General features: G+C 40.3%; 1 protein-coding gene across 6 annotated transcripts in view; it reads left to right on the plus strand.

Annotated features, from left to right (window-relative positions):
- PDE4D (phosphodiesterase 4D) overlaps nucleotides 1-27,934 on the plus strand; it is a 1,572,172-nt gene that overhangs the window by 1,328,197 nt on the left and 216,041 nt on the right. For all 6 annotated transcript variants that reach the window (XM_027520402.1, XM_027520399.1, XM_027520403.1 and 3 more), the window contains one exon: nucleotides 7,075-7,266. In XM_027520402.1, coding sequence (XP_027376203.1) covers nucleotides 7,075-7,266 — 192 coding nt within the window. The remainder of the gene's footprint in view (nucleotides 1-7,074; nucleotides 7,267-27,934) is intronic.

Raw genomic sequence — 27,934 nt, forward strand, 5'->3', positions numbered from 1 at the left:
CAATGCATGGCTACCATACGCCAAAGAGTCAGGTACAGGAAAATAAACAGCAGTGTAATTGTGCAGCGAGCATAGCTACCAAGCTACACCCAGTGGCCTGGTATCTGAAGGACTGTTCCTGCTTATTCTTTTTGCCTGGAGCCCCACCCAGGATGTCGGGATTTCCACGCCTTCCACGTTCCTAGCAGGAAATTGTTCTTTTTCTTCAGTGAGGAATATCTAGAGAAAAATCAACAGTCTCCACCCTCTCCCCGGATGTTATCACACTGGAATTACAGAGTGGGGTGGAGACACACAGCTAAGTTGTAAAAGCAGCTCAAGTTGTGAGAGCGATCTGGCTCCAGCACCTGTCACCGCATTGATTGCCAAGGCCGATTCCAGCTCTCAGTTCCCTCTCTCCCCTACCCCACCCTCCGCAGTAGGTTCTTCCCAAGGCAGCATGCTCAGGAACAATCTGGATGGAAAGTCCCCCTCAAAGCAAAAGAGTGATAACAGTTAAAGTAACAATAGATCCTATATATTGGGAAGGTGCTAGCTGCCAGGCACTGTGCTGAATGCTTTCTAAACATTACATAGGGCCCTAAAACTAGATACTGTAATTGTCCTTATCAGGAAATGGAGCCTTAGTACAGTAACTGCCTAAGAGCATACAACTAGAAAAGTGGTAGAACCATGATTTAAAATTTAGACCATGTTTTCTAACTGAGACAGCATATTAAAAAGCAGAGACATTACTTTGTCAACAAAGGTCCGTCTAGTCAAGGCTATGGTTTTCCCAGTGGTCATGTATGGATGTGAGAGTTGGACTATAAAGAAAGCTGAGCACCGAAGAATTGATGCTTTTGAACTGTGGTGTTGGAGAAGACTCTTGAGAGTCCCTTGGACTGCAAAGAGATCCAACCAGTCCATCCTAAAGGAAATCAGTCCTGAATGTTCATTGGAAGGACTGATGTTGAAGCTGAAACTCCAATATTTTGGCCACCTGATGCGAAGAGCTGACTCATTTGAAAAGACCCTGATGTTGGGAAAGATTGAGGGCAGGAGGAGAAGGGGACAACAGAGGATGAGATGGTTGGATGGCATCACTGACCCAATGGACATGGGTTTGGGTGGACTCCGGGAATTGGTAATGGACAGGGAGGCCTGGTATGCTGTGGTTCATGGGATTGCAAAGAGTCGGACATGACTGAGCGACTGAACTTTGCTTTGCTTTCTAATTCCCAAGTGAATGTCCTAGAATATTTTTGGTTATCTCCCACCTCCCAGTGGGAAGATCTCTGTTGTCAGTGCACCCTTGATGTTAATACAAAGTGACAGAAGCAGCTCTGAGATGTTCCTGGCATGAGTGGAGGCTTTCAGGGTTCCCTCCAGCATTCAGCAGCTACTGGGTTCCCTCCAGGGTCTTCCCTGTTGGAGCTCTTCAGAGCTGCTTTGGAAATGGGACATCTTTACATCGGGGCTCCCTGAAGTGGCCCCACTGGACTCCTCATGTGGCTCACCTCCATCCAGCTCCTTGCCGGGGATCAGCGTCGAGTATAAAGTCCTGATGGCCAGGCAACATGAGATGAGCTATTCATCCATGAAAACAGCAGAACCATGATTCAGGAAAGATTCCACATTATGGGCAAGAAGAGATGCAAAATGCATAAACCAGAGGAGCAGGGTCTAAAATCAGGCAAAAAAAGAAGAGAAATGGCCCTAAGTGGACCAGTGATTGCAAGGTCAGGAAACACAAAGTGTGGGAATAGCGAAGGAGGCCAAGTGGAAAGTGGATCAGGACATGTAGTCCAGTAATTGTGCTGATTCAGAACAATGTAGAGAGCTGGGGAGCAGTTTGGTTGGTTGGTCAATTTGCTTGTATACTCTTTGGGGTTTTTTTGTTGTTGTTGGCAGGTTCCACAGAAAGGGTCCTGAGTGGAGTGAATGGTCATGAGTAGTGCCAAGTGCACACAGCCTTCAGCATTCTGATTGCAGCAGGCTGGCAGGGCCACAACTCTTTACCACCCCTCTACCTTCTGCAGACTCACCAACCCTCCCTGTTCCAAATGAGCTTGCAGACTCTGGAAAGAAACCTACCACAGGGGTTGTAACAGAGACTCTTACGCCTTCCCACTGTGTTCATAACTGGGAAAATAGGGATCTTAGAATTCCAAAACTGAGGCTCATAAAGACCAAGCCCCAGAATTAGCCTTGGCATGCTTGATCCATAAATTGATCAGAATGTTACTTTCAATGAGTTAACATTTGAAATTCTTTCGAGGTTAGGAAGCTAAGATATTTTTTTTTTCCTATTTTTGTAACAAATAACAGGCATCTTTGCAGTAGAGACATTCCCAGGCCCTGAAATCAGAAAGCTTGAGTTTAAAACCCACTTAGAAACTGTATGGCTTTGAATGTGTCACTTAACATAGAGTCAGTTCTTTGTGACAGAGATTCCTCATTGGTCAAATGGAAAATATAGTGCCCACTTCAAAGGGTTATTGTGGGGATTTAATGAGGTACCGTATATATAACACAGCACAATTCCTGGAGAGTGTTCTAGATGTTTTATTATCATTGTGATTATTATTCTCACCATCGTCATTATACTCATATATTCTCACTCTCCCTACCTCTGTACTTACTTTCCCAAACTTCTGCTAATCTTATCCTTCAGTTCAGTTCAGTCTCTCAGCTGTGTCCGACTCTTTGCGCCCCCATGAACCGTAGCACACCAGGCCTCCCTGTCCATCACCAACTCCGGAGTTTACCCAAACTCATGTCCATTGAGTCGGTGATGCCATCCAACCATCTCATCCTCTGTCATCTCCCTTCTCCTCCCACCTTCAATCTTTCCCAGCATCAGGGTCTTTTCAATGAGTCAGTTCTTCGCATCAGGTGGCCGAAGTATTGGAGTTTCAGCTTCAGCACAGTCCTTCCAGTGAATATTCAGGACTGATTTCCTCTAGGATGGACTGGTTGGATCTCCTTGCAGTCCAGTCTTATCCTTGGACTCCATCTAGTTGGCAGTGAGTCAAAGGAGGATTCATTATATTGAAGTGTTTGCCAAAGAATGTGTTTGGCAAATTCACAACTGACCTCTTTGGTACCAACATCTAAGGTTAGGGTTACACCTCATCTCCTACTTGTTTTATTAATAATACCATGACATTGTTTATAAAGTTACATTTCAAAAATGAGTAGTTTATTTGAAATCATCCATATTTTCAGCCTAAATAAAGTCTCAGTTAATTTGCTATCCGCTGAATGAATTACTGCCTTGATGTGTTTTCAACCAAATCTCTTCTAGGAGAAGATCCTCAGTTCTAATATTTACAAAAGAGCTCATTTTTTAAAAAGTAAGAGTGAATACCTACTAACAGTGACCATTTTTAGGTCATTTTTAATCTGTAAATGGAGAAGGCAATGGCAACCCACTCCAGTACGCTTGCCTGGAAAATCCCATGGATGGAGGAGCCTGGTAGGCTACAGTCCATGGGGGCGTGAAGAGTTGGACACACTGAGCGACTTCACTTTCTCTTTTCACTTCCATGAATTGGAGAAGGAAATGGCAACCCACTCCAGTATTCTTGCCTGGAGAATCCCAGGGACGGCCAGGCCTGGTGGGCTGCCCTCTATGGGGTCGCACAGTCGGACACGACTGACAGGACTTAGCTGTAAAGCTAATATTAATATTTCTTAGGCTAATGTGTTTTTATCAATATTTGGTAATCACTTCCTATGGACCTATAAGGGAATTAAAAAAAATTTTTTAAAGGTTGTTTTCATGAATCTTTAAGAAATAAATAGTTTTGACTTTTAAGTTTATAATAGATTTTCCTCAAGAAAATGATCTCCCTCTAGTGGACAAATTGTTATACTACAACCTGCAAAGAAAACTATCAAAGCCCATGGACTATCCTGTATCAAGTGTTTTATGACCTATTAATAAATGTTTGGTGTTAATAGGTAATATAACTGAAAAAGAAAGGTTAAAATTTTAAAGATACTTAGCAGTATTTGTTACAAAACTGACAGTGGGGAAATTTTTTAAATTAAGACTTTCTTGATTTAATTGAAAACATAATAAAACAAATAATGATTAATAATAAATTAAATCATAATAAAACAAATTAATGATTTGGGAGTAATACTGGTATTTCCTCAGGTGAACTGAGAAAAACGGAACCACAAACCATGCTCCTATAGCTCTTATACTTCCGTTTCTGCATAGTGTGAAAAGGGTACTTATCGTTTATTTTTTAAAACAGTAAGCACATTTTAATATTGAAGGGAAATCAGCGTAAACATTTGTTTTATATGTTCACATTAAAACCTCCTCATGCTGAAGAGCTGCCATGACTATCTCCTTAGAGCAGAAATCACCCCTTATCCTCTCCCCAAGCAGAGGTCTTCCATGTCTTTCAACTGTATACTGAATGCCTTCAAAATCCCTCTTTAAATACCATTCTTCCCTGAAGATTTCTTAGATATCCCTGCCTGGATTAATCTCATTGCCTTTATTTTTGTAACTCAGTGTGCTCATGGTAGGTATTTAATAAATGCTTGTTGAGTTAAGCATATCCAAGAAGAACTTGCCAGAGATCCGGTATAAGTCTCTGTAATAATTAGAAATCCTTCCCCTCTGGCCTTCCTCAGGATTGCTAAAATCCCAGATGCATGAAGTGTCTGTCCACGTGCAACAGATGTCCGTTTTGGGGTGTCACCTAGGACTTCCCTAGTAGCTCAGCTGGTGAAAAATCCACCTGCAATGAAGGAGACCTGGTTCGATTCCTGGGTTGGGAAGATCTCCTGGAGAACAGATAGGCTACCCACTCCAGTATTCTGGCCTGGACAATCCCATGGACTGTTCCATGGGGTCGCGAAGAGTTGGACTGAGCTACTTGCACTTTCTTTTCATTGCTAATACACATTTGTGGTTTACACGATTATGCCTTATAGCTGGGAGAGCTTCAGGGCTAGTAGATAATCCAGTTAGCTTGGTAATTTTGGTCAATTAACCTTTCTAGGAGCTGGTATCCTCTTCTGGCAATGGCACCTCCACTCCAGTACCGTTGCCTAGAAAATCCCATGGACGGAGGAGCCTGGTGGGCTGCAGTCCATGGGGTCGCGAAGAGTCAGACACGACTGCACAACTTCACTTTCACTTTTCACTTTCATGCATTGGAGAAGGAAATGGCAACCCACTCCAGTGTTCTTGCCTTGAGAATCCCAGGGACGGGGAGCCTGGTGGGCTGCCGTCTCTGGGGTTGCACAGAGTCGGACACGACTGAAGCGACTTAGCAGCAGCAGCAGCATCTTCGTCTATAAAATGAATCTGTTCAAGTAGATAATCTCTCAGTGTCCTTTAAGGACCAAATAAATGCATCTGTAAAGTGACAAAATTCTAAGAAAATTTGAATTGAAAAACATGTTTGTGACTGGCTAAGCTAGATTTTGAGTTTTTCCTGTGTGTGTGTGTGTGTGTGTGTGTGTGTACGTGCTCACTTTCTACTAGATGGATTGGTTTAGAGTCAGTGTTCTCATTTGGTCATAGAATCATAGGTGATTCATGAAACATCAAGCATCTGGGTAATTCTTCCACTGTGGCCTTCAGTCTTTGGGTCATAATACTGTTATTAATGACTCCAGTAGCAAAAGAATATTTAAAAATTAGCTAGTTGATAGTTTAGACAAAGATTGTAATGGGGAAAACATGGATAACAACTGAACTTGAATTCATTCACTCATTTACTCATTTAACAAATTTTTAAACCACATACTTGCTGGGCTATCGGGAGCTAACATCCTCTTCTTATAGGAACACACAAGAGTTGACTTCATTTTAATACTGGTTGATGTTTGACTAGAAGAACTCTGTGGCAAGTTTATCTCGGTTATAAAGTGTGCGATATCAAGAATGGCTTCCGTAGTTCTTTTCTCCCCAAACTCTAAACTCTATATTGCTGAGCATCGTGCCTTTCATTCATTTGATCACTAGTTCAAACCACTTTTCTGAAGTGCCATGTGAGTGCTTAGAACACCTAGAATCTTCATTCTCAGCTCACAGTCTAGGAATGGAGATCACGTGGTAATTATTTCCAGCTCCTTATAAACCCCACCAGTAGAGAGTAGGAACGAGTCCTGGGGGTGCAGAGGAAGGGCATCTCATGAAGCTCTGGGGTATCAAGTCAGTATTTCAAGTGGAGGCTAAGTCATCAAGGATGAATAATGTTTAGGCAGGAGAGTGTAGTGCCGAGTAACTGGGGAGAAGAAGGTTAGGTGGTGAGAGCCTGCGACAGGGAGGCGGTGGTTGAGTATGAAGGCAACGTGAACTGCTCAGTGGAAGAGTATTGCATGTCAAGGCTGGGAAAAGGGCTCATTGTCCTTGAGGACAGATGCCCATGACTCTGTCAGTTTAGCCAAGGAATGTGACCTTTATTCTGAGGACAACATTGAGCTACTGAAAGATTTTTAGCTGATGAATTACGTAGTCAGGTTTACATTTTGAGGAGAGTCATACCGGGTGAAAAATGGATTCGAGAGACTACTTTTAAAACTCTTATAATAATATAAATGAGAGTTGATGGAATCTTGAACTTAATATATTGGCAGTGGGGATGGAGGGAAGTGGCTACAACAGAAATTAGTGATTCGATAGATGTAGGTAGGAGTGGAGAAGCTACTCCAGAGAAGCTCAGCTTTGGGGAAGCAAGGATATTAGACATGTCATGAGCACTTGTTGAATTGAACCCAAATATTTAGTGAATTACTATATAAAAGGACTTCTAAGGAGAACCAGTCTTTGCAGAATTGTTCCTTTTTAACTGAAATTGAGTTCAGAGCGATCTATGTATCTTACATCTGGTCAGTTAGCAGAAATACTCAAAAGCTTGGGAGGAAAAGTGTATGAAGTCGGTATGTTATTTTTCTTTTGTATATTCTGGTATTATAATTTTTTTAACAAAAGGAATCAGTTGCTAGGTTTCCTACTTCCTAAAATGAAATCTCCCTTTATTAAAACATCAACGAAAAAAAAAAAAAATATCAACGTACAGTTCACGGCAATGTCATCCTTTTCTTCCTTGTTGACAGTTTCGATGTGGACAATGGCACATCTTCAGGGCGGAGTCCCTTGGATCCCATGACCAGCCCGGGATCTGGCCTGATTCTCCAAGCAAACTTTGTCCACAGTCAGCGTCGGGAGTCCTTCCTGTACCGCTCCGACAGCGATTATGACCTCTCACCAAAGTCCATGTCCCGGAACTCCTCCATTGCCAGTGACATGTAAGTATGAGGTTGAGCAAAGGGACAAAGAAACTCTTAGAGGAAACCAAGTAAATTTCTCTCTAGAGTTGATAGAACCAATGATGTTTGCTCAACTGCATCATTCTCTAATTTAAAAAGGATGATGGACAAAATTGTATAAACTGAAGATAAACAGTAGATTGAATTTGTATATGCTCTCACTCTTGGTAGGACATTTATTTTTCCTAGAGAATACATTGTCTGGGGAAAGTGAGAATTAAATTTTTAATGGAGGCATTTACACTGAAAACATTAGCTTATATTCGTGTAGGACCTGACTGAGATTTAGCTACCTAACCATGTGAATCTTTCTGAATATTTTGAAAAGCTTTAAACTCAGTTTGCAAGTCCCCATGATATTAGCATGTGTGTCTCTTTGAATGCATCTTCACTAATGTACCACACAGATGTTAGCACTGGTTTGCTGGCTCATTTGAGAGATCTTTGTGGAGGGTTGCCTAAATTAAACCGTTTTTGGAATATTAATCACTGGAGGCAAGTAAAGAAAACATTGGACAGTCTTGAATATCGTTTAAGACATGGTACAGCTTGGAAAGTAATTAAAACAGATAAGCTGGTTTACAGATCACATACCATCATTAGCTCATTTTCTCAGCACATTCCATTCCTGTTTACTCTAATGTTCTTTAGTTTTCTAGTTTCTGGAGGCTTCTAAATAGGACCTGACTCTTACTTAGTACCTTTGCTGTCATTTAAGATCCCTCGGCCTCTGTGTAGAGTTAATGTCCAGTTTCCTCTTCTGCATATACATCCGTCCAATAACAACAGCATCTTCTCATGGCACCATCTCAAAAGCTCAGGATAGGTTGCAGTACATCTTAGAAGAATGTATGGGGTCCCTGAATGTCTAGTGTTATTCTTGGTATTCTAACAGGTCATTAGGTTATCCCAATAGGTCTACATGAGATTCTAGAAATGAAATGGCTCTTTGTTGCCGTTTATTAATAGTTATAAAATGATGATACTCTCTTCTCCCTAGGAATGAGCAACTAGAGTACAATCACTTTGATTCAGGTTCTGAATTACAAAATTCCCATTGTGTAACTGTCTTTGTTTGACAATTACAGGAGATAGAAGAAAACTTTAAGACAGGGTTCTTAATCTCAAATAACTAATAATGTTATGAAATGACAGGTTTTATGTCAAATAATTAGTGAAAAAACATTTTTAAGTCCTAATTGTTGTCCTTGCAGGCTACAGGTTAAAGTATGTCATTACCTACCTCTGTGCACCTGTCTCCTCCATCTTTCAAAAACTACCCAATTTACTTTCCTTTTTTAATCTGCTTTTTTGGCAGTGAAACTTCTTCCATAATTATATCTCTCCACATTCTTCCAAACCCACTCCAAGATCCACATCTACTTGCTGTATATCCTTATATGTTGTGTTACCTTAATATTCTGAAATGTATCTTTAGTTCATATTGACCTCTGAAAATCATCCCAATTCAAATAATATGTGTCAGTCACCCATAAAGTAGAAGTCATGGTGCCAGATATCAGAGGAAATACAAGGTGCATTTAATCTAGCTCCCATCACTGTTGTGTGCTCTCTTCCCTCCTGCTCAGAGCCCTCTTCTTCACTGATTCTGCTTATCACCCCTTAACATATTATCTCCAACATATAGAGGCAGACCCTTTACTCTCTGGAAAATTCTTTTTATGTATATGTTCAGCTATCAGCTTTCATCAGATGACTTACTGCTCAGTATCTCTGGCCCTGAAACCTCAGTTGAGCCCCAGAACTATAACACCTCACTGCCTGCTAGAGATTTAGACTTCCTTGTTCAGCTGTTCCTTCACACTTCACAGTGCATGCGTGCTTAGTCGTGTCCTGCTCTTTTCAATGCCATAGACTGTAGCCCACCAGGCTTCTCTGTCCATGAGATTCTCCAGGTAAGAATACTGCAGAGGGTTGCCATTTCCTCCTCCAGAGGATCTTCCCAACCCAGGGGTCAAACCAGCATCTCCTATATTGGCAGGCAGATTCTTTTACCACTGAGCCATCTGGGAGGCCCCAATTAGTCCATATTCATCATTAATTCATTGTATTGATGGTGTCCACTCTTCTTCATTACAAAACAACCTCCTTTTCCCATTGGTCCCATTTCTGTTATCTTTGTCTTGTTTTCTTAGGTTTGAAATTTAAGATGGTCATTTATTCACACATAATAAAAATGCTTACTGAGCAACTAGGTGTATCATTGCTTCCAGTCTGCATGGGGTAGGAGGAGAGGCAGGGCAGGAGGGCTGACAGTTGAGAGTTTCATCATAAAATGTGAGAAGCACCATCCTTGAGACATTTACAAAACTACAAGAGAAAAGGAGAGGAGAAGGAGAGTTTGCCAGCCAGGGAGAGCCAGGCCAAGAGGGCAACATTTGGATAATGTGGGGCGAGGATAATCATGGCTCAGTTAAAGAGTGACAGTTTGATTGGTGTGGGTAGGAAAACGTGGCAAGAGAGAAAGACTGGAATCAATCACAGAGGTGTTTAGCTGGGGTCACGTGATCCCATTCTTGTTTTTATTGCTTCTGATTGCTCTATTGTTGAGTGATTGAGTAAAGTGAAGTGATTACAGGGAAAGAGTTCATGCTGAAATTCATAGAAGCAAAACAGGCTTAATGCGATGGAGGCCCAGGTCAAGGGAGTTGGGGTGGGATGACAGTTTAATCCAGAGGCAAGGGGTGTGTGTGTGTGTGTGTGTGTGTGCGCGCAAGGGAGTTGGGGTGGGATGACAGTTTAATCCAGAGGCAAGGGTGTGTGTGTGTGTGTGTGTGTGTGTAGACAACCAGTGGGCAAGGCTGTGTGTGTGTGTGTGTGTGTGTGTGTGCGCAAGGGAGTTGGGGTGGGATGACAGTTTAATCCAGAGGCAAGAGGCTGTGTGTGTGTGTGTGTGTGTGTGTGTGTGTGTGTGTATGTGTGTGTGTGTGTAGGGAGACAACCAGTGGGCAAGGAGAACCAAACAGAATGCTGAAGTTTTGACCCCAAACTTGTAAATGAACAATGATGTTGACATAGGGACAGGGTAGAAAGTAGACAGCATAAGGAATTTGACTTTTACACAATGGGGCTGGAGCTGTAGGAGGAACAAGACAACAGTTAAAGAAAAAGGACAGAGAAACAACACTGCAGAGGATCAGGAGAAAATCGAAGAACCAGTTACTGTTTGCGGTGACTAAGTTTGGGAGGACCACTGGAAGAAGCATCTTAGTGGGATAGTAGAATTGGAAGAATAGAATTAGTGGAGGACTGAACTGAAAGTGGAGACATCAGCAAGTGCAAGCATCTCTTTAAAAGGTTAGTAAGTAAAAGGGAAAAGAGAATTAAAGTTGCTTGAGAGAAAATTGAGTTCAAGGGAATTTATTTTTTTAATTCAGAACAGGTAAGCTGAGAGACACAAGGGTTAAATATGGAGTTGTAGCTGCTACCGAAAGTATGATCATGAGCTCAAGTGAAGGAACTAACCTTGGAAAAGTAATACAGACAAGTACTGCATTCTTTACAATGATGAAAAAAAGTGAAAAGAGGAAATATAAATTTGGAGCTGGATGGGTGAAATATTTAGAGAATTGATGGTTTATGATATCTACTTTTTCATGCAAGTAGGAAGTATAAAAAAGAGTATATGTCTATAACTGAGTCACTTTGCTATATAGCAGAGATTGGTACAACATTATAAATCAACTGTACTTCAGTAAAAAAAAGAAAGTATAGCCATTGATAACTAAAGGAAAGAGGATGGGGCAGCTTAAGAATAGGGGGGAGACTTTAAAAGAGCCACACTGCAATTATAAAGAGAAGAGGAAATTTCCTGGCAGTCAGTGGTTTGGATTCAGCACTTTAACTGCCAGGGCCCAGGTTTATCCCTAGTTGAAGGACTAAGATACCACTAGCTTTGTGGTATGGCCCCCAAACCTAAAAAATATAGAAAGAGAATAGGATAAGAATACTAGAAAGAAAATTGCTGGAAAACCCCATAGATAATAATATGTAATATTGGATGGATGAAGAACCAGGTTGAAAGTCATATCTTCCAGCTTTAGCAAAGGTGAAACAATTGGGGTTTAGATGGAAGCCAGGGACAAGCCCATGGTGTGTTCAGTTCAGTTCAGTCACTCTGTTGTGTCCGACTCTTTGCGACCCCGTGAATTGCACACGCCAGGCCTCCCTGTCCATCACCAACTCCCGGAGTTCACTCAGACTCACGTGCATCAAGTCAGTGATGCCATCCAGCCATCTCATCCTTTGTCATCCCCTTCTCCTGCCCCCAATCCCTCCCAGCATCAGGGTCTTTTCCAATGAGTCAGCTCTTCGCATGAGGTGGCCACAGTATTGGAGTTTCAGCTTCAGCATCAGTCCATCCAATGAACACCCAGGACTGATCTCCTTTAGGATGGACTGGTTGGATCTCCTTGCAGTCCAAGGGACTCTCAAGAGTCTTCTCCAACACCACAATTAAAAAACATCAATTCTTCGGCGCTCAGCCTTCTTCACAGTCCAACTCTCACATCCATACATGACCACTGGAAAAACCATAGCCTTGACTAGACAGACCTTTGTTGGCAAAGTAATGTATCTGGTTTTGAATATGATGTCTAGGTTGGTCATAACTTTCCTTCCAAGGAGCAAGCGTCTTTTAATTTCATGGCTGCAATCACCATCTGCAGTGATTTTGGAGCCCAAAAGAATAAAGTCTGACACTGTTTCCACTGTTTCCCCATCTATTTCCCATGAAGTGATGGGACCAGATGCCATGATCTTTGTTTTCTGAATGTTGAGTTTTAAGCCAACTTTTTCACTCTCCTCTTTCACTTTCATCAAGAGGCTCTTTAGTTCCTCTTCATTTTCTGCCATAAGGGTGGTGTCATCTGCATATCTGAGGTTATTGATATTTCACCTGGCAATCTTGATTCCAGCTTGTGCTTCATCCAGCCCAGCGTTTCTCATGATGTACTCTGCATATAAGTTAAATAAGCAGGGTGACAATATACAGCCTTGACGTACTCCTTTTCCTATTTGGAACCATAAGACATAGGTAAATTCTTAATGATTATCATGAGTACACTAAAGAAATAAATACATAAAAAGTAAACTTGAACTATCATAAAGCATAAACAAGTATTTTATAAAAGTAGGAAATACTACTTACAAAATAAGTGGTATAACAGAAGGTTACCCATGTGCTGTCATGAAGAAACATGGAGAAAATTACAGAATACATGGATAAGTGCATAAAAGATATGTAGTTTTTCCCTCTTAAATTCTTCAAAATGCATTTAAAACTACCTTAATTTCTGGATAATGTTTACTTCTGCTGTTGCTCTTGATCTAATGCTGTAGTGTTATTTGCATTCGCCAATAGTCAGATATGAGCCACTGAGGAAAGTAACAGGAATATTATCACTGACAAGAAAAACAGAATTTAGTCATAAAACTAAGAGTTTATTGAATACAAACTGTCAGTCAAACCATATCAGTTCAAAGCAGTTTTCAGTCCTAATCTCCCAGTATGTCCTGCCCTTTCCCCACCCCCATACGGGGTCTACAGGTCTATTCTCTACGTTTGTGCCTCTATTCCTGCCCTGGAAATAGGTTCATCTGTACCATTTTTCTAGATTCCACACATACGTGTTAATATATGACATTTGTTTTTCTCTGACTTACTTCACTCTGTATGACAAACACTTCATCTGTGTCTCTACAGACATGACCCAGTTTTGTTCCTTTTTATGGCTAATATTCCATTGTGTATATATACTACATCTTCTTCTTTATCTGTTCACCTGTTATTGGACATTTAGATTGTTTCCATGTCCTATCTAGTATAAATAGAGCTGCAATGAATACTGGAGTACATGTGTCAAATAGATAGCTGGTAGGAACCTGCTATAAAGCACAGGAAACCCAGCTCTGTGCTCTGTGATGGGTGCAATGAGAGGCGAGGTCCAAGAGGGAGGAGATGTATATATAAAGGTAGCTAATCCACTTCATTGTAGAGCAGAAGCTAATACAACATTGCAAAGCAATTATGCCCCAATAATAATGCAAAAAAGAACATTTTTCAGTTCATCTGTATAATGGACCTCTAGTCCCCCATCTTCTGTTGAATAAACAGTAATACAGAGAATCTAGGTAATCTAATTAGCCCTTTACTTGTACTTACATACTGATACATATGGGGGAGGTGTGGAGGGGCAGTGAGGAGGAGGTGAGTGGACCCGATGTACCATAAAAAGCTAGGGCACACTTGGTGGTCTAGCTAATTAGTCCCTGTCACCATATAGAAATACACGATCTCACTGAACAGCCTTTGCAGTGTCCCATGTGGTCATTCTCCCAGCCAGGAGTCACTATCCCCCAACCCCATGTCAAATTTCTGTCCTTTCCTTCAGTTCAGTTCAGTTCACTCGCTCAGTTGAGTCTGACTCTTTGCGATCCCATGGACTGCAGCATACCAGGGCTCCCTGTCCATCACCAACTCCCAGAGCCTACTCAAATTCATGTCCATCGCGTTGGTGATGCCATCCAACCGCCTTATGCTCTGTCATCCCCTTCTCCTCCCATCTTCAATCTTCCAGCATCAGAGTCTTTTTCAGTGAGTCGGTTCTTCATATCAGGTGGCCACAGTATTGGAGTTCGGGTTCAGCATCCTTACCAGTTAGCAGTTAGCAAGTCCCTCACCATCTCTTGAGCCTTTGTGAGTTTTCGGTTGTAGCTGCTCTTGGTCTTTTCCTGTGACTATTGAGTAGAGGTGATGTAGCCTCTAGTACTGAATTTGAAAAAGGAAGAATGATTGCTTACATATCTATTCATTTTTATTACAGGCAGGTTACATTATTCTTCATTGGTCTTACTGAGCTATCTCTGAAAATAAAAAGAAATGTTGCATTACAAAGATTCTAGTCCTCACTGGATCTGTATGAAAAGTTTGTAGCTCCACATAACTAGATTTTTAGATCTTGTTAACGCTAATGAGCATCTTTGTCTTTTCTAACCTTGATCTGCCATTTGAAAGTGCTCTGCGCACATGTGTGCTAAGTTGCTTCAGTTGTGTCCAGCTGTTTGCTACCCTGTGAACCATAGCCTGCCAGGCTCCTCTGTCCATGGGATTCTCTAGGCATGAATACTGGAGTGGGTTTCCATGCCCTCCTCCAGGGGATCTTCCTGACCCAGGGATCGAACCCACATCTCTTATGTTTCCTGCATTGGCGGGAGGTCCTTTACCATTAGCACCACCTGGGAAGCCCCTTAGAAGTCCTCTACCATTAGGTAAATATAGAAAGGAGCTGTGTTCAGGTAACTCCTTGCCCATTTCCTGAGTTTTCCCAACTGAGGAAGTGTTCTTACCTCTTAGTCGATGGTATAAGAGTAATTACTCTAGGGCCAGAGTGGCTTAGGTATCCTGAGCCACCACAGGGAGCTCACATGGGTGTGACAGATACTTGAAATTTTCAAGGGAAACACAGAAACATCTGTCAGTCACCTACAGAATGAACAGCTTGAAATCGTTTCCATTTTCAACTTTGGATCATTAATTTTTGTTCAGTGACATCATATCTTTGCAAAACTGGGTTGTTGATAATTGTGATAAGAAGCAAGCATCGCAGAAAATCAGTGTGAAGCAGGAAGCGAGGGAGGCAGTGTGAAGCTCCTTCCCAAGTGAGAAGTTCTATAGTCTTCCAACGGGTGCTCAGTTGTTGAGACAGAACCATGTTAAATACTTTGAACTGAACTCTTAATAATTTCCACTGTTACTTATTTCTTTTGGCCGGTGGGGTGCTGTAGAAAATTGGTGGTGGTGGTAGTTTGGTGGTTTTAGTCACTAAGCCCTGTCCAACTCTTGTGACCCTATGGACTGTAGCCTGCCAGGCTCCTCTGTCCATGGGATTTCCAAGGCAAAAATGCTACAGGGGGTTGCCATTTCCTTCTTCAGGGAATCTTCCTGACCAAGGGATCAAACCCGCGTCTTCTATATTTCAGGCAGTTTCCTGCATTGCAGGCAGATTCTTTACTACTGAGCCACCAAGGATATAAATTACTGAAATATTAAGAGTGTCATGAATTGAGAAAGTTTAAGAACCTCTTATTTAAGTTATTTATTCATATTCTTAGGATTGGAGTTAAATCAAATCTCTGTGTGAAAAGATATTTTGTTAAGAGAAAGGAGAAAATTCAGTAGATTCACAGTCGTGAACTTCTGGATGAGCTCTAGAATTGATAATTTATCCTATTCTTTACCTCAGGTAGACAAAATAGTTTTTTGTTTTTTTTTTTTGTTTTTTTTGCCAAGAGTGATATTATTTTGGTAGTGAGCCAGATAACCTGGGATTCCTCTACCAGTCCTTGGAGGTTGGCAAGTTACTATCATTATTATTGTTATTAGGGTATTGATACAGACCCTAAACTCACACAGCCTTTAAATCTCAAGAAGTCTATTGACAGAATATTCTAACGACATTGGCTGCTAGAATACTGTTTTGCTACCTTCTTTCTTATTTTTTTTTTTTTAAATTCCACTTCTTTCTCCAGTCCCTGGGGTTGTTTTATTTCTAGCTCAAAACACAAGAGATCTATAAATGGCTAAAAATACTTATAAATTAGTTAAATATGCTTTTTCGATTTTTAAATTAAGGAATTAAAAATAGCAGCTGAATACACATTTTATATTCCTAATCTCTTACTAAAAAAAAAATCATAAAAGGAAGTTCTAATATTCTGACGTTTTGAATAATCATGTTTGTTAATGCCACAGGGTAAAAACAGTCCATTTTAATGTGTTACTATAACATTTGTTTGAGTTATCCTTGCACTATGCTCCAATCTTTGAAAATAGAAAATTAATTATGTGTTCTAATAATATTGCTTGCTTATCACTGCCAAAGTGATATATCCTGAGGTCTTAGGAAACATGTAGAGATAAATATTAGTTATGAAAAGTTCTTAAGTCAGAGGGGAAAAAAATGGAGATTGACCAAACTTACTAGTAACCCCTTATTTTCATGCTAAGGCTACTAAAATTCTATTATGTCCTTAGGAGAGTTTGCCCTAATATTTAGCATACAATATTTTGAATTTCCTCCATACTCAGATGCTTCTCAGTGTTTCAACTCTAATTTTAATTGTGGGAAAAAAAAAAAAAGGCACCCGAGCTTTCCTCAACTCCCGTAACCTTAGAGAAAAAGGCAGTGTGAAGATAAACTATTGAAACTTGTAAATGATTGACTATGCAGTTAGCTTTGACCTCAGACTTAATATTGATACTTTACAAAAGGTAATATCTACTTTTTAAAAAATGTGGAGAGAATGGTAGCTTAATAAGAAAAGTGATCACTGTACAATTTTATGAGCTCAAATTCCTGCTAGGGAGCAAACTCAAATCAACCTTGGTCAAGGAAGAGCTGGCTTATTTTTCAGTGAATACAAAGAACATAACCTCTAAGAGCAAAGTGTGAATTAAATTAATGACTCAACTAAAATTAGGAAAATTTGAAAACCGTCTTCAATGAAAAAGTGACAGTAACCTACACAGTGCTCTCAGTACAATATGGTCCTAAATGAATGAACCAAGTTGAAAATTATGAAGTCTTCTTATTTCTTGTGAGGGACAAATGGCCATTACACAAGAGTATCGAGTTCTATCAGTTATAGATACTGGGCCCAGGGCCTCCCGCTTGCTTTTTTATCCCAACACTCTTTGCTCTATATACTCAGTCAGTCAGTTCAGTCTCTCAGTTGTGTCCGACTCTTTGTGACCCCACGGATTGCAGCATGCCAGGCCTCCCTGTCCGTCACCAATTCCCAGAGTTTACTCAAACTCATGTCCATAGAGTGATGGCATCCAACCATCTCATTCTCTGTTGTCCCTTTCTCCTCTCCACCTTCAATCTTTCCCAGCATCAGGGTCTTTTCAAATGAGTCAGCTCTTCGCATCAGGTGGCCAAAATATTGGAGTTTCAGCTTCAACATCAGTCCTTCCAATGAACATTCAGGACTGATTTCCTTTAGGATGGACTGGTTGGATCTCCTTGCAGTCCAAGGGACTCTCAAGAATCTTCTCTAACACCACAGTTCAAAAGCATCAATTCTTCTGCACTCAGCTTTCTTTATAGTCCAACTCTCACATCCGTATATGACCACTGGAAAAACCATAGCCTTGACTAGACTGACCTTTGTTGGCAAAGTAATGTCTCTGCTTTTGAATATGCTGTCTAGGTTGGTCATAACTTTCCTTCCAAGGAGTAAGCGTCTTTTACTTTCATGGCTGCAGTCACCATCTGCAGTGATTTTGGAGCCTAGAAAATAAAGCCAGCCGCTATTTCCACTGTTTCTCCATCTATTTACCATGAAGTGATGGGACCAGATGCCATGATCTTTGTTTTCTGAATTTTGAGCATTAAGCTAACTTTTTCACTCTCCTCTTTCAATTTCATCAAGAGGCTCTTCAGTTCTTCTTCACTTTCTGCCATAAGGGTGGTGTCATCTGCATATCTGAGGTTATTGATATTTCTCCTAGCCATCTTGATTCAAGCTAAAGAAAACTAAAATCAAAACCACTCTCTAGCATTATAAAATTACAATTTCCTGAACTTTAAATCTTGACAGTGAGTTGTGGGAATGAAGTGGATAGATCGGGGAAAGAATAAATTTGATTTCTAACGGAGGTAACCAATCTGTGTCTTTTACCACATTCTAAATAAAGGTATTATTAACAATTGGCTGCATTTTTGAATGAGAGTTTCATGCTTTTACTCATTCAGCAAATACTGACCGTACCTATTCCATATCTGGGTATTGCTTGAAGATACCATAGATCCATGACAACAAGTCAAAGAATTTTGTTTGGATCATACATTCTTGTCATGAAAAAAAAATCTAGATTCTTACCCAGACAGAAAAGCAGACTTACCCAGTCATTATTGAGATTCCTGTATAAATTCCTCTTTCCATTTACACATCATTTCTTTTAAATATTGATTGTGTTTGTCAGTCTTAGATCCTTAGTGAGTTGATCTCAATGTCATCTGTACAGTTTTATGCACCATATAAGGAAATATAATCACACTATTGGAACATTTATATGATGTGCTTCATGAGATAAAATACACTAGGGATTAAGTCATGCTCACTAAATCCCTGTAAGATGAAAATTTTAAAATATGCTATTACAAATAGGAAATAAAGAGCCTTCAACCAGATCTGTGTTTTTTCTTCAGAAAAAAAAATCAGGACTATTGAACACTGGGTTTTGTTATCAGATTCATAGCACTTTGTGGCATGCTTGAGGTATAGATTCACTGAAGAAATACCCCGATTTATTCCATCTGCCTGTTGAGATTTCTCTCAGACTTTTGTGTCAGCTTTCCATTCATTGTCTTAAGACTTCAGGGTTTTCTTAATCTTAGATAAATAAAACTTACTTGTCATTGACATGGCTCAGTGGTAAAAAAAAAATCTACCCGCTGACAAATCAATGCAGGAAACACAGGAAACAGGGGTTTGATCTCTGGGTCAGGAAGATTCCCTGGCAGAGAAAAAGGCAACCCATTCCATATTCTTGCCTGGAAAATCCCATGAACAGAGGAGCCTGGCAGACTACAGTCCATGGGGTTGCAAAGAGTCGGACATGGAAGAGTGACTAAGCACACATGCTCTGGATAGTCAACCTCTAGACGTATGTGGGACCTTAACTCCTACAAACTGTCCATGCAAGTAGAGAAGTTAAAAGCAGAACAAAAAGGCCATCTGCTGGCATATCTGCCAATGTTGGAGTCTGCACCGTGACAAGAGATCATTTAAGCAGTTCAGTGCCTGACATCGCGTGCCAAAAAATGTTATCAATGGTCCCAAGGCCAAGTCCTCTGGGCTCCCAGTTTTCTTTCCAGGGAGAACAGGGCTGCATACAGATCTCATGTTTCTGTGTCTCAACATTGATTTTTCCTTTGGGACTTAGAGAATTTCAGACTGAATTTGTTCTGTGCATCAGGGCCATTTTGTTTGGCTGCTTATTTTTTTTGCTCCTTTGTTTCATTTTTGGTTTTTGCCAGAAAAATCAGAAAACAAGCATTATGGTTTATGTGTTATCTAAAGGTCTCTGTGGTGATTTTTTTTGGTAAAACCTTCATTCAGTCATTATTATTTTCAATTATGAGTTTATTTTTACAGAAACTAAAAAAAAAAGAAGGCAGTTGGGAAAAGAACTTTTTGCAACTAATCAGAGTTAATTCTGCATGTTAACAACATACTTTTGTTTTATGTCTTTTTATGTTCATATTTATCTTCAGTATATTGAGTCCCCATTCATTTTTTCCCACCTACTATAGAGAGTAGGTAAAATTTCCTACATGTTTCACTGTTTTTTGTTTGTTTGCCTTACATTTGTTTGAAGGTAGCTCATCAGGTGGTACTAGTGGTAAAGTACCCGCCTCCCAACCCAGGAGACATAAGAGACATGAGTTTGATCACTGGGTCAGGAAGATGCCCTGGAGGAGGACATGGCAACCCACTCCAGTATTCTTGCCTAGAGAATCCTGTAGACAGAGGAGCCTGGAGGACTACAATCCATGGGGGTCATAAAGAGTCAGACATGACTGAGCAACTTAGTACACAGGCAGCCCATCTGTAGTATTTCTCTAGGAAAGGAACCTGATGTTTCCCAGACAGACAGCTTGCCTATAACCCGGCTCTCCAGACACAGGAGCACTCTAAGAGTGGTGAAAGTATGCCATAAAGGTTCACAAACAAACCTCAGAGTTATCAGTTTAAGTTCAGGATTTTTACAAGGTTTACCACGTTTCACCCTTTGTGATTTTACTGTCAGTAGACTCTTTGGGAAGTGATGTATATGTCCGTCTAGTTAAGGCTATGGTTTTTCCAGTGGTCATGTATGGGATGTGAGAGTTGAACTATAAAGAAAGCTGAGCGCCAAAGAATTGATGCTTTTGAACTGTGGTTTTGAAAAAGACTCTTGAGAGTCCCTTGAACTGCAAGGAGATCCAACCAGTCCATCCTAAAGGAAATCAGTCCTGAATATTCATTGGAAGGACTGATGTTGAAGCTGAAACTCCAATACTTTGGCTACCTGATGCGAAGAGCTGACTCATTTGAAAAGACCCTGATGCTGGGAAAGATTGAAGGCAAGAGGAGAGGGGGACAACAGAGGATGAGATGGTTGATGGCATCACTGACTCAACAGACATGAGTTTGAGTAAACTCCAGGAGTTGGTGATGGATAGGGAAGCCTGGCGTGCTGCAGTCCATGCGGTCGCAAAGAGTCAGACACGACTCAAAGACTGAACTGAACTGTATATAAGAATTTATTCTTACACTTGCCTGGCATCTGTATGGAGAAGGCAATGGCAACCCACTCCAGTCCTCTTGCCTGGAAAATCCAATGGACGGAGCCTGGTAGGTTGCAGTCCGTGGGGTCACAAAGAGTCGTACACGACTGAGCGACTTCACTTTCACTTTTCACTTTCATGCATTGGAGAAGGAAATGGCAGCCCACTCCAGTGTTCTTGCATGGAGAATCCCAGGGATGGGGGAGCCTAGTGGGCTGCCGTCTATGGGGTCGCACAGAGTCGGACACGACTGAAGTAACTTAGCAGCAGCAGCATCTGTATAATTTTTATAGTTGCCATAGCCTTCTCCCGTGAAGTTCAATACTTGATCCTCAAAACAATCATGTAAGGAAATGAGAAAGTATTATTAGCTCACTTTTAGAAATCACAAAATTCTGCTCAAAAGTGTGTCTTTTCAGCATGCACACACACACATGCACACACACACACATGCACAACGTGAGTTGGAATCCAGGTATCTTGACCTTGAACATAGTGATATCGACCAACAGCTGTGGCTGAACCACTCATTTGGCATTTGCTGGCAGGTACAGTAGTCTCTAGGTGAGAACAGAAAAATTAAAGCAGTTGAACTAAAATCTTTATTTCCTTTTCCGGGGTGGAAAATCTTGATGGGCACTTGGGCAGATCTTTCCACTTAGGCTCTTTGCCAAATAATCAAAATTTTCTGTTATGTTAATATATCAGTGCTTTTTTGCCCTTAAGCTTAGAGTAGACTTTTTTTTTGGTTATATAAAACATTGTCTTCCTTGGAAAATTTGTAACTGAAGTTTTGTAAAAATTGCTCAAGAGCTGCACCAGTTGAGATGAGAAGTCACTAGCCACAGGTGACAGATTTCTCTTAATTTAAATTAATTAAAATTCAATAAAAGTGGCCTTCAGTTCCTCAGTTGCCCTAGCCACATTTTGAGCCGTAAGTAGCCACTGTGGCTGGTAGATACTTAGACAGCACAGAAAGAGAACATTTCCACCGCTGCAAACACCTGTTGGGCCGTGCTGTTCTAGAATCTAGAATATGGACTTCTATGGGGCTTCAGAAGAGTCTGAATCTATTTGTGCATGCAGAAAGCAGCATGGTGCAGTAAAAGTGAAATAGTATTTAAAGCCTGGGTTTAAATCCAGCTCCACTGCTCATTTTCATGCCTTGGGAGTTCGTGACTCAATAAAACTTCAGAAGCCATGTGGGGACTGACACCGGGTTACTAAGCGCTTACTTTGTCAGATAAATGACTTTATTTATTTAACAAGGAAATTCCCATCGATATACACAATCATTTTATTTTCCAAAGGCGTTTCACTTGACTTATTTTATAAAGAGAGTGGCACATATTCTCATAATAAATGAGTCTTCCAAAGGAGTACAGTTAGCTTCTTTTTTTTTTTTAATGTGTCTTTTTTAAAAAAACTCACTCCTTGGTTCATGTTTATTCTCTTCTTCACAAAGGCCAGTGAACATTCATTCTGTTGGGCAAGAACCAGGTCACAGCCTGGCATTTTTGGAAACCACTAAATTCTGCCACTTGCCAAGGGCATGACTGCCAATGAGTTACTCAAGTTCTCTGAACCCAGTTCTTTACCTTAGGATGGGACTATGAGCATCCATTTAATGCAGAGGCATCAGAATTAAATTCCATGGGTCGGTAGAGCAGGATCGGTACACAGTAGTTGCACAGAAAGCATCCTACTCTCATGTCTCTCCTTAATGGCAACCCACTCCAGTACTCTTGCCTGGAAAATCCCAGTGGACGGAGAAGCCTGGTAGGCTATAGTCCATGGGGTCCCAAAGAGTCAGACACGACTGAGCGACTTCACTTTCACTTTCTTTTAATCTACAGAATTGTTTTACCTCGTGCAGATTTTTAAAAAATTGTTGTTCTTGCCACCCATAAATCTTTTCCCTGGGAACCCATTTTGGAGAAAAACCGAGCAGGCAGGGCCACTGACGTTAACAGTCCTGTCAAGTGAGATAAACTAGGAAAGAAGAACCTGTTCCTACAACGGAATGAGGACACTTCAGAAAGCTTGCTGTGTCCTCAACCCTTTCCTGTCCTCCTTCCCCCTCCATGGAGGTCAGGCATCACCATTACATGACAATGATTTGTGCCTTCACGTGCCTGGAAGGATCCCTTTCTCGTATTGGCTTTTATTACACAAACTAAATAGGCTTAGAGAATGTCTCTATGTTCGCAAATCGCTTTTAACTTCTTACATCTAGAAAACCTTTTGCTGTATAATTTTGACAGTGGATCATCTTTCATGCTGTCATCTAACACATTTGAGGCCATTTATTGGCATCATGTGTATTCTCTAATGAAGCCTTAAATTTTGTCTTATGACAAAGAAAGAAGAGATTACCCTTCAGACTTAGAATGTTTGCTTATGTTGCATTAGCTCCAGTTTCATTTACTTTCTTATCAGTGCATGTGGTATGAGCATACATGGGCCAAAAAACGAAGGGTTTTGTTCTAAGAATGTTTTTGGTCAAATATCAGGCCAGACCTTCATTCTTAAAATGTGAGGAAGCAGTGAGCAAATGATTTAAATTTTAGAAGACTAAATAGCTTTCAATGTCTGACTTTGATATATAACTTTCCTTTCTAAAGTTATATGATATAACTTATTTATTTTTTTAAAAGATTTTCCTTTGGACAGCATTTCCAGTTTCACAGCAAAATTAAGAGGAAAGCACAGAGATTGCTCATATACTTTCTGTCCGCTACCAGAGTGGTACATACATCTGTTACAATTAATGACCTTGCATTGACATTATATGCTTTTAATCTTAGGAAATATACCTTAAAATGAAATTTTGCAGAGCAGATGGTGTTTGAAGGGTTTTTACATTGCGTGGTACAGAGAAAATAAGAGAGTAAATTCTCCTTATACTGATAAGGATGCACCTTTTCCTCCACAATACTTTTATCCTCCCTTATTTGAAATACAGAGGCAGAAAATCAAAATACTTTCCCTAGGATTGCACTCAATCCTAGGGAAATGTGTATACATTATGTATACACAGTGTATACATAAATAGATTTATATGGGGGTATTTACCTATGCATGCATATGCACATAAATGCCATCTCCTGAGACATTTGTTTTGTATGACATGCATGTAATTTAGCTGCACTCTGAATATGAACGTATGATATTGAACTCTCAGCCAGAATTATCACCTCAGTAGGAAGCCAAAAATTATTTGATTTCATCTTATTATTTTAGTTTAGGGAAGAAGGACATGAAAATCAGTAGATGGGTAGAGACTGTTTTGTGAGTCCTTTTAGTGATTTGTTTTGTTCTGCATTTTTACATTAACTCTTCCATTTGTTGTCTTTATGGTATATATCAGCTTCATGAAGTGAAAAATGTGCTAGAGATTAGGGATTGTTTGGAATGTGCTTTTGGCATTGATAAATGCCACTACTGATGCCAAATTGCACAGTGTTTAAGCACAGACCCATCAAGAGTCATACTGCCTGTGTTTGAATGCTGGCTCCATCATGCCATGGGCATTTGATTTTTTTGTCCTTCTTAGGCCTCCCGTTCCTAATCCACACACACAAAAAAAACATACCTAATACAGGATAATCAGTGTAATGTTCTTTTGCATAGTGCCTGGTGCATAGTAATAGTTTGATAAATATTAATTACTGTTATTATTTTATAGGGGATTCCCAGGTGGCTCAGTGGTAAAGAATCTTCCTGCCAATGCAGGAGATGCAGGAGATGCCCGTTCGATCCCTGGGTCAGGAAGATCCCCTGGAGAAGGAAATGGCAACCCACTCCAGTACTCTTGCCTCGGAAATCCTGTGGACAGAGGAGCCAGGCGGGCTACAATCCCATGGGGTTGTGGAGTCAGACACAACTGAGGGACTGAGCACACACATTCTTTTATAATAATTATAATTGTTTGAAATTATTACTACTATTATTTATCAGCTTTTTGGATATTTGTACTCTGATTTTTCAAAGTAATTGTACTGAAAGCCCATTTAAGAAATAAAAAATAATAGGAACATATTAAAAGGGCCCCCAGTGCTGAAGTCAACAAACATTGAGTGATTTTGCTGAGCATCAGTGGAAAGGAGGTTAGTTTAAGTTACTATTCAAGTCTATTAGGAAATTACAATTCTAGGCCAAAAGAAAGGGTTAAAAGTACATAAGCTGTTTCCTCATAAAGTTAAGAACGTGGATGTTCTCACACACCTGTTTTCATAGAATAGGTATTAGCTCATTTGTCTGTTAAAATTGAGGAAAGGGCTATAAGTCCGTTTCTCCATTTGGAGTTTTTCCTTTTTGGTTCTAGTCTGGATTTTAAATGCAAAGTTGATTTTCAAGTGAGGGTTAACATTTCAGCTTGATGACTGATAACTATGGTCAGGATTATAGAAAAACCACCGAAACTGTGCATACAGACATGCACAAATGGCTTGGAATTTGATACTGAAGAAATTCAGACTGAATCATGCTGCTGCACAGAGTACTGAATTGCTTTAATTTTGATCTTGTAGTAACTTACGTTACTTTTAGTCCTCACTCAAACGTTCCTGGACATTCCTGCCAAAATTCAAGTCTCGGTAGTTGTGATTTTGACCACGCTTTTGTGTTAAATGGGTCACCTTAATTCCAAGTGGCCAGTAGCAACAAAGAAGGTTACTTTCAGGTGTGGCTGATCTCGGCTTCATGTTATAGGAACTTCAGTCCCTGGGGTCCCATAGTGGAAGTACTAGTCTTTTTTTTTCTTCTTACTAACAGTGAAACTAGTGCTAAACTAAAAGGCCAAGCAAAGCAGAGAAACCATATTTTCAGGTGAATCTGATAGACAGTGAAGAAGAGATTTTCTTTGTTTTTATTGTTTCAGTAGTATTGTATCTACTAGGAATTTATGGAATTCATAATGCCTCCTTCATAAGTAACTTTAAAAGATTTGTTATATTCTTAAATGAGGCGTTCATATTTTCTCAGAGAGCAACATTATTTTTTTGGAAAAGCAAATCATTAAAAAATGATACCTATGGGAAAATATGATTTGGTTTCACAAAATGTCTTAGTTGCCAAGTTTCCAGAATATTTTTATTGTCTGAAACCATAGTTTCATGATTTTAATTAAAAAAGGGAAGCAACACACTGTGCTGTACACCTAAAACTGATCTAACATAAATCAGCGATACTTCTGTTTTTTAAAAAGGGTAGCCACGTGACATATTCAGCATCGCCTTTAATTAGTACACAATGAACGCTATTTCTCAACTAGCGTTTTAATATTTGGCTTTGTCTTATGAACATTTTATCAAAATAAGCATTTTTTTTTAACTAGGTTGTTTTTAAAGGAATGAACAAACTAAAATACATTTGAGTAATTTATACAATTATTCAGTTCAGTTCAGTCGCTCAGTCATGTCTGACTCTTTGGGACCCCGTGAATCACAGCACGCCAGGCCTCCCTGTCCATCACTAACTCTCGGAGTTCACTCAGACTCATGTCCATCGAGTCGGTGATGCCATCCAGCCATCTCATCCTCTGTTGTCCCCTTCTCCTCCTGCCCTCAATCCCTCCCAGCATCAGTCTTTTCCAATGAGTCAACTCTTCGCATGAGGTGGCCAAAGTATTGGAGTTTCAGCTTTAGCATCAGTCCTTCCAGTGAACACCCAGGACTGATTTCCTTTAGGATGGACTGGTTGGATCTCCTTGCAGTCCAAGGGACTCTCAAGAGTCTTCTCCAAAACCACAGTTCAAAAGCATCAATTCTTTGGCGCTCAGCATTATTAGAATCTGTTTTATTTTAAAATAGAATTAGCAGTTACATTTCAATTCATTTAGATATACATCTGCTTGAAAAGTTTAGAGATTACTAAACATAGGCTACACTCATCAGAAATTATTTAAAAGTATGCCTGCGTGCTCAGTTGTGTCCAACTCATTGTGACCCCATGGATTGTAGCCCACCAGGCTCCTCTGTCCATGGGATTTTCCAGGCAAGTATGCTGGAATGGGTTGCCATTTCCTTTTCCAGGGGATCTCCTGCATCTCCCGTATTGGGAGTCAGATTCTTTACCACTGAGCCACCTGGAAAGCCCATTTAAAAAGTATGTGTGCTTAGTCACTCAGTTGTGCCTGACTCCTTGTGACCTTCTTAGACCGTAGTCCGCCAGGGTACCCTGTCCATGGGATTTTTCAGGCAAGAATACTGGAGTGTGTTGTCATTTCCTCCTCCAGGGATCTTCCTGACTCAGGGCTCGAACCCATGTCTCCTAGCCATCGGGGAAGCCCCATTTAAAAGCATAAAGGCATTTCGCATGGTTCAAAACAATTGGACGCAATCATGTCAGTTTTGATCAACCTCCCATTCCTGGCTATTGGAGGCACGTAGAATTACCTTGAAAAAAACTGAATTCATTGACTGCCGCCTAGGAGGGACAGTGATCCTGTCAGGCAGCATGCAGTTTTGAGAGCTCAAATATTAGGGCACCCTTCTTGAGTCATGGTTAAGTAGAGGGTTAGAGAAAGCAAACGAAAGAACAACCAAAACCTGATGATGATCTGAATTATAATCATTAGAAGGAGCTCTGGCCAAATGGTTCAACTTCTGCCTCTGGAATTGGGAGTTGGGTGGGCACACAAAGGGGAATATCATCCATTCTTTCTGACAGCTAGATGGTGCCGAGAAGCTTTTGAATAAAACACTTTGCTAAATGAAAAAAAAAGTATAAAGGCATGTAAAATTTTTCATGATTCAACAGGTTTAGTGTTACAAACAAGATATAAAGTGGAATTAGAATGGGATTCTAAGTATGTAAGAAATCATATGTCTGTAAAAATCCTGTGTAACATACATGTGCTCACATATCCAGAAGGAAAGTGTTATCAACAGTTATCTTTGGGTGACTCAAGGTTTTTCTGTATTTTCCAAAGTTTCTATAGTCGATATGAGTCTTATATTTGGTATATGCATATAATAGCTTTTTAAAAGATCAGGTATATTGTATTATGTGTTTGTTTGTTTTCTGTGTCTGTACTTCTGTGAACATGGGAATAAAGAGTGGTGAATAGAAAGTTCTCCTGTGGCTAGTTCTTGGGTGTTGCCAAACAGGGCTCCCAGAAGTATCTTTATGCACTGTTTAATTTGGGGCTCCCAGAAACATTTTAATGTACACATTAAAAATAAGAACATACTTGTTCTCTAATTCGTTTCTAAAAGAGGGGGATCAAGGGTGACAATGCATAGGTGATAGTTTCAAGTCTAAATGGAGAAAGACTCTAGGGTTTC

Source organism: Bos indicus x Bos taurus, chromosome 20, assembly GCF_003369695.1.
Source record: "Bos indicus x Bos taurus breed Angus x Brahman F1 hybrid chromosome 20, Bos_hybrid_MaternalHap_v2.0, whole genome shotgun sequence".
Lineage (NCBI taxonomy): Eukaryota > Metazoa > Chordata > Mammalia > Artiodactyla > Bovidae > Bos > Bos indicus x Bos taurus.